The 12,244-nt window shown below is 39.4% G+C and overlaps 1 protein-coding gene across 1 annotated transcript; it reads right to left on the bottom strand.

Moving 5' to 3' along the window:
- Positions 1-3,880: 3,880 nt before the first annotated feature.
- Positions 3,881-11,554, bottom strand: myorg (myogenesis regulating glycosidase). The gene is made up of 3 exons (XM_079835211.1): positions 11,444-11,554; positions 8,141-8,620; positions 3,881-7,630 (listed from the first exon to the last, which is right to left on the bottom strand). Exons 2-3 carry the CDS (start codon positions 8,401-8,403, stop codon positions 5,836-5,838), a joined length of 2,058 nt encoding a protein of 685 aa, XP_079691337.1. The 5' UTR covers positions 8,404-8,620; positions 11,444-11,554; the 3' UTR covers positions 3,881-5,835.
- Positions 11,555-12,244: the final 690 nt, after the last annotated feature.

Raw genomic sequence — 12,244 nt, 5'->3', positions numbered from 1 at the left:
ATGTGCATTTCAAAGAGAAATATTCAATGCAAGATAATGCTGGGCGGGACTTAATTTTATCCTGAGGCATCATGCCCCTTTTTTTTTTGAGGGGGCAGCACTGGCTCTCCTGGTTCACCTGGTGCCCTAGGCAAGAAAAGACGTGACCAGAAGATAAAAATACTTTAATAACTTAGTAGTTCTTAATATTAGACGTTAGCAGGATTGTCTAATGGTAGTTTTGGTTAACATGCAGCAAGGCGTTGTTACTTAATGCCTTACTATACTCGTAACATCAAAAAAAGTAATCTAATTACATAGTGCACGTGACTTTTTAATTTGCTCCTTACATCAAAACGTAATCTGATTTTGTTATGCATGTTACTTTTAATGCGTTACCCCAACACTGTTTATTTCAGATGAGATTGAAAACACCGGATCGCTAGGTTTTCTCAAAGGGGAGCTAAATGTGTCCATCTTGAACATAATCAGAATTATCAGCTAATAAGAGTAAATAGACATACTCTGGTACACTGGAGGGAGCTTCTGAGTTGGGTTTCCACAGTTGTACCTTGACAGGTTGTAGATAGGCCTATTTGATGGAATCCCATCCTCATGTTCGGATATCAAAAATACACAAAGTTCAACTTGTATGAAGGTCATTTGCAACATGTCGTATTTATATTTTTTTGTATATATTTTATGTTTTTCACATGATTTCATATAATCTTATTCATTGGTTTGTTTAATATACACAATATTTCTGTGTTATTACCGTATTGTGTTAAATACAGTATCTCTTCAGTTAAACCCATAAACACATACTGTCCACTCAAGTGGACATCTGAAAATCTCTGAAAAATGTGAGAGAAAAAATTACATTTCACATCTGGTTTTTCATGCCCTAAGAATAATACAAAAATCCTGAAAGAGGTTAATAATTCATGCATGAAAGGGTTAATTATCCAGATAAAACATTTTTGGAAGCTGCATTTAAAATCAACATGGTTCAAAAAAATCTGAGGGGGTAAGTAGGCATTTTTCTGAATCTATCCATCGGAAATAGATTGAATCGTGAAAAGTAGTCTCAAATGTAACTACAGAGCCCCTAAAGAGGTGGTGATGGGAAATAAATATGAGATGGGAGTTCTTTGAGGAACGCAAAATGTTTGCAAAAGAGCACAAAATCAGTGAATTTCTTTCCTCCCATCTTATATTTTTTCCTTCATGTCCCTTTAGGGGCTCTGTACAAATGATAGGTAGTCAGAGCAGAAAGATTAAAAGAAATAAGAGTGTTTGGAAACGTCAACTGAAAAGGAAAATTGCTTCAGGAGCAAGTTATTATATTTTGATGACATTATGAAGATGTATTTCTTTTTTCTATGCACTAATGAATCATGTACAACAAATCCAAAATGCAATAAAAAAGACAGCTTCTTTTCTAATTAGATGTTTATTCAATTTTATGCAATATGTTTATGTATTATCTAAGATTTAAAAACAAAAGCCATAACAGAAAAAAAAACCTCCAAATTCTTTTAATGTGGTATTGTGTTGTAAGTCTTGTCCAACGAATGGCCCAAACAGATTACTGTCAGGCCACCCTTGGTCTTTGCCCTTTCCTGCTCATCAAATCACTACTCCACCTCTGTCCCAAACTCAACTAAATGATTTATTGATCCAGGGCAACCTCCATATAACCTGTAAATTACCTCAACACTGTGTCATTATCTACCAATGATGAGCAGGGCCCAAAAAACCAAGAAGATGCCTCTCAGAGGAGACTTCTTTCAATGCTGGGCCAAAGTCTGATTCAAACTTTGATCAGGCTTAACCTGCTTTGCAATAATTACTATTCCTGTGAGAGACTAGAGGAGGCTGGAGGTTCAATGAATCCATGGACCCATGACCGCCCTGCCTGAAAGCCTCGTTTGAACTTAGCGAAGAGATGCGGCCCAATCCTCCAGTAACGAAAATTAGATGAAGACCGAGCAAACCGGCACTCATACTGCTCTGTAACCTGTAGACTCCGCAACTAGCTAGATCTAAATTATTAGTCGGTGTCTTAAGTTTTCATGGCACATGACAGCCAAATGCATGAATGCAATTACAATAAATACTGTAGCACAAAGAAAGTTAACATGTCACAAATTATTCAAATAAAACATCTGATATTGCACTTGATTATACTTGGAAACTTTAAAGGATTAGTTCACTTCAAAATGAAAATTTCCTGATATTTTACCCACCCCCATCTCATCCAAGATAGTCCAAAAACATTACATGATTTTACTCCACATCATAGACTTCAATGGCAACCAAAATGTTTGAAAGGGCTTTGAAGGACTTCAGAGGCTCTGCGCGATCCCAGACGAGAAATAGGGTCTTATCTAACGAAGACGTCTTACCTCACGCTAGACGTAGGCGGAAGTACCGTCCACGTGTTTACAAAGCGCACATGCGAAGACTAATACAAACGCCCTTAAGCAAACAAAAAGGTAAAACAACGATGTTGGATGATTTTGAAGTTGAATAGGGGGTGTTTTTGGGAAAGGGCGTTTGTATTAGTCCAAACTAATACAAGGTACTTCCGCCTACATCTAACGTGACCTTTCCAACGTGATTGCGCAATCCGTGCCGAGCCGCAGAGCAGCGCAAGATGAGCAATTTAGGTTAAAAAGTATATACATTTTTTTTTTTTTTAAATGACAGATCATTTCACTAGATAAAGGGTCCTGCACACTGTGCGATTTTTCAAAATTTTTCAAAAGATTTTTCAAAATGTTGCTTGTCAGACTGTACGAACATGATCCCCGATGTAATGTCACACTGTAGGATCTCAGTTGTCATTATGTCAGACTGTATGACAATCAGACGCGAAAAACGGACGCAAGCAAGAGACTCGTACGGACTGAGTTTTACGTTATCAATCCGTGACATGTTCGGTAACGGTGAGCCGCATTCACAGACACAATGGTAGCGTTCAGCAAACAACAAAAACAAGCGGTGCCATTCATTTTGATAATGTCTTGTCTTGATAAAGAAAAGAAGAAAGAAAAAAAAATCATAGACGATGCGTCATCAGGTTCTGCACTTGATTAGGTTCTTGATTTGACGGTCGTCCTAGGAGAAGTCACAATGCAGGATTGCGCCTCAAATCTTCTGACACTGCCAGAATTTGGTCCGAGGTAAAATTTAATCGCAACGGTCATTAATCGGTTGTCGGTGTACATGTCAAACTAAGGATCAAAGACTTCAGATTTTAGCCTAGGATCAGAGAAATCTTTTAGGATTTCAAAATTTGTCTCAGACGGCCAAATCGTGGCTAAAAATCGCAGTGTGCACCCGGCTTAAGACCCTATTCCTCGTCTGGGAACGTGCAGAGCCTCTGAAGCCCTTTGAAACTGCCTTGATTTGGACCTTCAACATTTTGGTTGCCATCGAAGTAAATTATGAGGAGGAAATATGGAGGAATATTTTCCTCAAAATACGTAATTTCTTTTCCGCTGAAGAAAGAAAGACACGAACACCGTGGATGAGATGGGGTGAGTAGTAGTACAATATAAATTTTAATTTTGAAGTGAACTAATCCTTTAACATTAAAATTTGAGTGACAAAAGTCAACAAAATCATCCAGGCCATAAAAATTATGACAGAACCAAATGCATAATACCAAAGAAACTAAACTAATAACCATTGGAACGACGAGCCAAAATTGCATCGCATATCAATGCCAAAATCAATGTGCTGCTCAAGTCCAGCAACACTATCAAACGGGAAAATAGTGAACTGAATAGTGAGTGGGTGGCATCATTCGTCCACTGAAGACGGTCCATCGCTAATGTGGGGCAGTACAATTAATGCAGAGGAGAATGTACAATTAATAACTCATGACTCTTGAGAGAGGTCAGAAGTTTAATGGTACCATTTTACTTCAATATCAGGCTAATTATGCTCAGAGAAAAATACTGAAATAAAAGTACAGGATTTTCTTTTCATGCCAACACACTTCACAAGCTTTAAGTGGAGGAGTAGAAAAGCAGATGAACACTGCCCTCCTGTGACACTCTGGAGAACAATACTTTCAGGGCAGCTGGTCAGAGACATTACATTTAGCATGGCTTTACCAGGTCATATGAAACTCAAAATAAAATTCAAATACTGCCCAGTCATGCCTGAAACACACATGCCTGAACTCCAATAAGCATTGGTTTAAACGAAGCAAAATGCATAGTTTAATGCACAAAATCAATAAATACTTTCATTCACTAACATTTAAAAAACAACTGAAATGTATTAGTCACACACACACACAAAGTCTATGAGATGTACAAACAAAGCATCTTTGCTCGTGGAAATGTACATTCATGTAAAAAAAGCATGAAATTCCAGTCTGTTGAAAGCTGACAGTGGTTTTGCTCTGGTGAGTTTCTGTATAATCAGCATTCTACAGTCTGACTGGGTCATCCAGGGGCCCATACTGTCAGGGGCCTATTAACAAGATTTCCTCAGGGTAGAATCCACAAGAACACAAAAATTAGCCCATACAGAAGACATCTCTCTACAAGCAAGTTACTCAAACACCATGAAGCAACACTCTACATTGTTATTTGAGGTACACAAGTCCTGGAAAGGCAGCTGCCACAAGTCTACGTACTCTGGAGCTTCTTTTAGATCAGACACATAGCCTGACAGATTCACCAGAGTGGATGAGTGTGCTTTTGCAGTTGTGTGGGAAGAGCTAAAAATAAGCTTGAAGGTCGTAGATTAGAGAACGCTTGCAGTGTGAGTCGATTGCCGGCATGCTGGAAGAGCGTTAAACAAACAAAACAAAAACAAAGGTGACCCTTGCGCTGCAAAAAAAATGATAATCTGATAAAGATTAACTGACTAAGCTATTAGCATTGTGCTATTGTTGCAAAACACAAAAAATGGCCAGCACAGCTTAACAATCAGAACAAGATGAGCTGCACACTTATCAATTTAATATAAACAGAAAAACTAGCTTCTGTATTTAATGCGGCAGGAAACGTTTGTGTAAATGTGGCAGTAATGGAGTAATGCTTGAACAAGGCCTGTTGGTGATGTATTTGGCACTACATAATGAAATAGTATAGTAGCAACATCAAAAAAAAGACTGCTGGTCTTTTCCAATGAAGCCACAGGCACCCATTACTCATACACACTTCTAATGGGATTATTTTAAGTATTGGTGCTTACAAGACACAGCTATGGCAGATTATGCTCAAAAATGCATGCACGGCCTAACTTTACTGTAGTGTATATGGGTTGCAGCATCGCCATTTGTTTGCAGTTTAAAAGCCATACATGTTATAGAAGCATTTACAAACTCGTACATTCGCTCCGCGGACAACATTAGAAAGTAATTAATAAAGTACGCCTTGTAAGATGAAAGCTTTTGTGCAGTACTGGTAAAGTTTCCCTTTTTAAAAAGGCAGATGAGAGAACATGAAGCATACATTGTGCACAATCACCTGTCCCAGACCCTTAATAAATCCTTAAATTGTGTTTATTTGGCCAGATGCATATCATTGCTTCATTCTGTTAAGGTTTTGGGCCGGTCTCTTGAAAACATTCACGGTTTAAAAGCAAGGCACGGATTGAGACATGAGCCTCAGATGATATGTAATGCAAGTTTAACTAATGGCACTAAACAAATCTCCTCCAAACTGATGAAGAATCATAAATGTGCAACTGGGAGATTATTTCTTACATTTTCCTCTTATACCTTATGGAATTTAAACCCTGGATAAATAACTTTAGCTAATTCCCTGAAAAAAATAAAACAACTTCACACACTTTAAATGGAAGAACTCCAGATGCTTCCCATAAGTCTCACTGAACCCACTCAAAGTAAGCAATTTCATCAAGATCAACCGGATAATCGGTCAGATGCATTGGCTCTTTGACGTCATATCGTTCGCCTTTGTAACTTTTCCAGCGTCCAGCTGGTAAGTAGATATCCCTTTCTTGCTTGCCGGGCTCCAGTACTGGTGCCACCATTAGGTCATCTCCTATCAGAAACTGAGAGTCTATTCTATAAGCAGTTTCATCACTGGTGGCGATCCACCACAATGGGCGAATTATGGGGTCCCCGGTGTCAAGAACTTCTCCAGCCAGTTCGATGACCCTGGGAGCCACAAGTGTCTCATGTAGCTCAGTGAAGCGTTGAGCGATAGCCACCACCTCATCATCGTACTCCCATGGAGGAATGGAGAACTGCATGGCGGGCATGAAAGCAGACAGCTCCAGCCACCGAATATACAGCTCACGGTCTGGTAGCTTGCCATTTCCATCTGTACGGTTAGCATAGGCATTGCCTCCAATCATGTCTGGCAAGATGAACTGGTAGCCCAGGATGCTGATGGTGAGGACGGTTGGGATAAGGGACTTCAGGCCAAGTTCGTAGCCCCACACGGAGTCCCGGTCGATCAGACGGAAGAAACAGGAGATGTTCTGTGAGCCATAGCCAGACCGAAGCTCAGCACGCTCGTTGAAAGGGATGGCCATTTCGGTGTAGCGGCGAGTGAAGGTGCTTGGGTCAGGGAGGTGGGCTCGGGTTCTGAACTGCCAGGGCAAGTAGTTGGTCTCGCCTGCATCCAACTTGAAGGAAGTAACGCCGTATTTGTGGCGTAAAGAACGAAGCTGTCCCGTGAACCAGTTGCGAGCTTCTGAATTGGTAAAATCTAGGATTCCACCGATGCCATTCCACCACTTAACCAAGGCGGGAAGTTGGCCTGTCGGCTCCATCACGAACAGGCCTTTCTCTACACATGGCCCAAAATTAACCGAATCATAATTCACAAAGGGATGCGTCCACAGGGATACTAGGATGCCATCTGCCTTGAGCTTTTGAAACATGGCAGAAGCATTCGGAAACTTCTCTGTGTCAAGATCAAACTCCCCATACTGACTGGTGTAACGATCATCAAGTTCTAAGTGGCTACAGTTAAAACCATATTTGCGTATGTTCTCTGCATATGTTAAAAACTTTTCCTGGTTGATGTCAGTCTTGTGTAAAGCCCAGGTCGACCATATTGGGTGCCGGAACATTTCTTTGGCGGGAACTTTGTTAGGTTTGGGGAAGTATCGACGGACCATGACCTTGTGGATGGAGGTCACATCTGGGCCCACGCAGACTCTGTAACTAAGTTCAGCATAGGGAGGCCTTCCGGGTGCAGGTTTGTACGGACTGTCCTTATATCGTGCCTGGAAGTACATGGTTTTCTCTGTATCATTCCAGCCCAGGTGGAAGGGCACGGAGTCATTGATCTTAATGGCAGTTGCATTGGATGAGAGCCAGTAGCGTTCCAAAATGCCACCAAAGTCATTCCGATTGGAGTACACGTCACTGGTGACAAAAGGTTTAGGTGCTTGTTGACCCGAGATGGCAATAGGCCAATTTTGAACTGCAGTCTCGGCACCACCATACCAGTATGATTCATTGTAGGACATGGCATGTTCCACTGGCCGACTCGACTCCAGCTCTTCCCAACGCACACGGTAACACACCACGGTCTCCTTTGGCTTGACTGTCATAATGAAGAACTTCACCTTGCCAGCAAACGAACGCGAGCAGCTAAGGATCACGCCCTCCTTCGAGCAAGAGTCGAGATCAAGTGTGCCAGACCTGAAATCAGCAAGCATAAATCAGTTTCTTTTATAAGAATATTAGGTTTATATTTGTGACGTTACAAAACAAGGAGAGCTTTTATAAGTGGAAATATTTAGGTATCAATCAACTGATTCACAACTGGTTCTGCATCAGGACAGAGATCGTACAGTAGACATAAAGTAGACAAAAATCAATCATTTATCATACAAAATGGCAACAAAAAAAATCTATTAATCGATTAAATGTATACAAAAATATATTTAAAATCTTTTGAAAACAATGATTATATCTATTGAAGTTGTAAACTAAATATGTTCTTTGCATTTACATTTTTGAATATGGTATAAACATTTTTCAAACCCATATCACTCTTATACATGTATGTCAATGACCCATTTTACTTCTGTCTGCCATCAGAACATTTGGGGTCACAACCCACCAGTTGAGAACCACTGGACTACAACATTCCTTTCTGTGAAGATTTTTTTATGGTATCAGAAGAATATAAGCAGCATGCATACTAACCTGAAGCCCATCTTCAAGACAATCCCCCCAGCCTGGTTGCGGATGAGGAAACCATCCTTATTGAGATCAAGCAATTCTGTCTTCAGCAGGTCAGCTTTACGTAGGGAGGCGATATAGTAACACCATGCAGTCACTGCTGCAATCACCAGAACCACACCAATAACTCCCGCCCCCACCAGAGGGCGACTGTCCTTGTCCATCTTCTTGATGGGCACCCCATCCGTGATTGTTCCTCCTGCGCCTCCTGGGACTACTTGGTACATTCTGAGTCTTTAGCTTTTTAATTCACAGCTAAAAATTGTATAGGCAAAGTTTATTAAGGCTAAAATTTTATAAGCGCCAATATAGATATCATTTGGTAAACTGAAGCTGAGAGAACCAAAGTGGATATCTTGCTAAATATGTGCAAAATGGAGTCTTGCATCCATTTCTCCTTCTCTCAATGTAGCATTTTCCTCTTGTTCATTATCCTTTATGAGCCTGGGGGGAAAGGAGTGGCAAAGAGTGTCAATGTAAAAGGTTGAAACAAAGTCCAAACAGAAATCTACTTGTCATGCAGATGTAGGAATCACAGTACAACTTCCAGCATTAAGTATTCAGAAAACACTATAGTTTTAGCTTTGATTTCGCCCTGAATTGGTCTGTTGGGAGGTAAAGGCATCAACAAAAGCAGTTTATTCATGCTGCCAAGGTTTCTCACTGTGGCAGTGTGTGAATTGACTGCACTAGAGGACAACACAAGGGCCTCCGGGTCGGCAGTATGCAACGCCACACCTGCAGATTTTTGAGACTGGCGAAGTGCCACCAAACACACTCGGTTCAGATGAAAAGCACAGTTAACGGACAATGTTTTCTACTGAAGAACAGCCTAGAAGAGCCGAACTGCTAAATGCAGATGGTCTCGCATTCGGTGTTTTGAGAGAAACGTACAGCACACTGGTAAGGCGCAACATTGACTTTTCAGTGGCCTTCGTTCTGGAAGTTTAATTTGTCAAGTAAAGGGAAAAAAAAAAAAAAAATTCAAATAAAGACATTTTAATTAAATCAACGCTATGAATCAGAACTTTATAACATTTAAGTAAAAAAAGGTTGTACTTGTAATCATGAATTTATACTTATCCCATGAAGATGTGAATGATGTAGCCAAATCAAACCACAAATAAATGGTACAATATTAAAGGGTTAGTTCACCCAAAAATGAAAATTCTGTCATTAATTACTTACCCTAATGTCGTTCGACACCCGTAAGACCTCCGTTCGTCTTCGGAACACAAATGAAGATATTTTAGTTGAAATCTGATGGCTCTGAAAGGCCTCCATTGGCACAATGCACGGTTCACTCTCAAGACCCTTAAAAGGTACTAAAGACGTCGTTGCAAAGTCCATCTCACTACAGTGGTTCTACAATAACTTTATGAATCGGCGAGAATAGTTTTTGTGCGCAAAAAAACCCTAAATAACGACTTATATAGTGATGGCGATTTCAAAACACGGCCTCATGAAGCTTCGAAGCGTTATGAATCAGTGAGTCGAATCATGATACGGATCGCGTGTCAAACTGCTGAAATTTGGCGATCCAAACTGCTCATTCGACTCACTGATTCATAACGCTTCGAAGCTTCATGAGGCCGTGTTTTGAAATCATCATCACTATATAAGTCGTTATTTAGGGTTTTTTTGCGCACAAAAACTATTCTCGCCGATTCATAAAGTTATTGTAGAACCACTGTAGTGAGATGGACTTTGTAACGACGTCTTTAGTACCTTTTAAGGGTCTTGAGAGTGAACCGTGCATTGTGCCAATGGAGGCCTTTCAGAGCCATCAGATTTCAACTAAAATATCTTCATTTGTGTTCCGAAGACGAACGGAGGTCTTACGGGTGTCGAATGACATGAGGGTAAGTAATTAATCACAGAATTTTCATTTTTGGGTGAACTAACCCTTTAAGTTATTCTCAATAAATCATTGATAAATATAATGCATTATATATTGGAATACTCAGATATACTAATTGTGTTAGAGACTTTTGCTACGAACATTTCCATAGTAAGATTGACTTTGGCAAGCGCCATCTGATTGGCGCACAATACAAGATGCATTTAAAAAATATCATTAATTTTGCATTTCAAACTTTAAAATTAACTAGTGCGATGCCTGAATGACTAGTTATTAGTGGCTAGTATAACTAGAATGACTATGGCTAGTATAAGCTGTAGCAAAAAAAATTCAACAGGAATGAAATTGAAAGATGCAACAGTACAAAACTGCTCCTAAAATATCAAAAATAATATGAACACTAATAAAATATAATATAATTTGATTTATGCAGAATCATATTTAATCGCTTAAAAACACCAGAGCCCATGGTAGGTCAGTCTTGAAAAATGTGCACATTGTTGTTGTAATATTTTTTTTGAGAAAATTGTTGTCTGATTTTTACTTTTGGAAAGGACTGTTCTCCTCCCTTCAGTACTGCTGATAATGCACATATTCACTGATAATAAGAGGCATGTGATTCTCTGACAACAGTCACTTCCGTTTTTCCCTAAGTCAAAGATTTTGCGAAAGATATTGCTTGACTGAAAAAGAAACAGTAACTATTTGACAACAAATAGAAATGTTACAAGGATACTTTGCCAGGCAAATGAATAAATGGAATAGTTAAACACCACTGAATTCCTGACAAGATCATATTTTTGGAGGGAAGACGCAATCGTGTACTCTCTCACAGGCACAGCACTCAAAACAACATTTTGCTGATTCAGAACATGCGACTCCATTGCACCCTTTTTTTATTACAAATAGAGGCTCAAACAGGCTGTACATGCATGGACATAGAAGTTAAATAGGTAAGAGAGCTGTATCGGGTTGTATAAGTGAACTTTTACTAAAATAGCCACAGTACTGGAAACAAGAAGATTAATATTGGCTGACCTATTAATGATGTTTGCACGCTCGTTTTAATAACTCGTGAAATAGGAGAGCTAGCACACTACATGGGTCAAAGTGTAAAACAAGTCTGAGACATGCAATAGTAGCCACTACAATAACATTGAAATTGGTTCAAAACTCCTTAAATGGTCACAGTGTTATGGGACAACGACAAACCTTCTAACAAGCCAGTTCGGTATTTTGTGACATAAGGAGACATGTGAAACAACAAGACAGCCAGTGGTGGTCTGTTTATCAGGCAAAGGGGTGTCGACTGTAAAACACGCAGGACCCCAAATTTGTCGGCTAACAGACCGAATTTGCTATTTATATGCCTAAACATTTCTAGTTACATGAGATAACATACTTACCAGCTTGAGTACTGTTGGTTTCGTGTGCTGTTTGCTCTCTCGAACAATTCAAGACGCTGAACTCCGTGTCTTGTAATGGGAGGAGTTTATTGGACGACTCGCTGTTCACACAAACTCTGCAACTCTGGGAAATTGAGTTTTATAGACAGCGAGTGAGGATATTTGGATATTTGGATATTGTGGTGTGGTGTGGTGTGGTTTGGTTTTGTCTGGCTGTCATCCGTTGAGCATAAGCTATAGTTGTTTGTTTGTTTGCTTGTGAGTGTTTATTTTGTGTGTTTTTTTTATAATCTCTTACAAAAATGTATCCCAAAAAAATCCTGCCAAACCAGTTCCTAAAACCACTACTTTAAAATGTAAATACTACTTGATTTTTTTATATGTGGATCATACTTTGAGGAGGATCTCATTTTTGTTACATTTTATTTTAAAGGAAGCCTATTTTAGCCATTTCTGGCGACAGTGGTGGCAAAAGTTTGCTTTTTTTTTACGTTTGCTTATTATAGCTCTATAGTAAGCTATGGTGCATGATTTTTAATTGATTAACAATTTTAAATAGTTGTAAAAATAGTATTAGAAATCAACTGACTGAGTTTGCAAAGTTAGACAGGGAAAAACATTTTACAGAGGCTAGATGGAAGTGTCCTGAAAATGTCAACTTTTCTCGAATAGGCCTACTGTAAAATTCACTTATATTCAAAAGTAGGCTAACTACTGAACATCTTAAAGAAAGGTATCAGGAATGATATCTTGATGGTTTCCATAAAAAGGTAAGCAAAGTAATTTTACCTTATGAAAAAG

Source organism: Gobio gobio (assembly GCF_949357685.1).
Source record: "Gobio gobio genome assembly, chromosome: 14".
Lineage (NCBI taxonomy): Eukaryota > Metazoa > Chordata > Actinopteri > Cypriniformes > Gobionidae > Gobio > Gobio gobio.
This window is presented reverse-complemented; position numbering and strand designations above follow the sequence as displayed.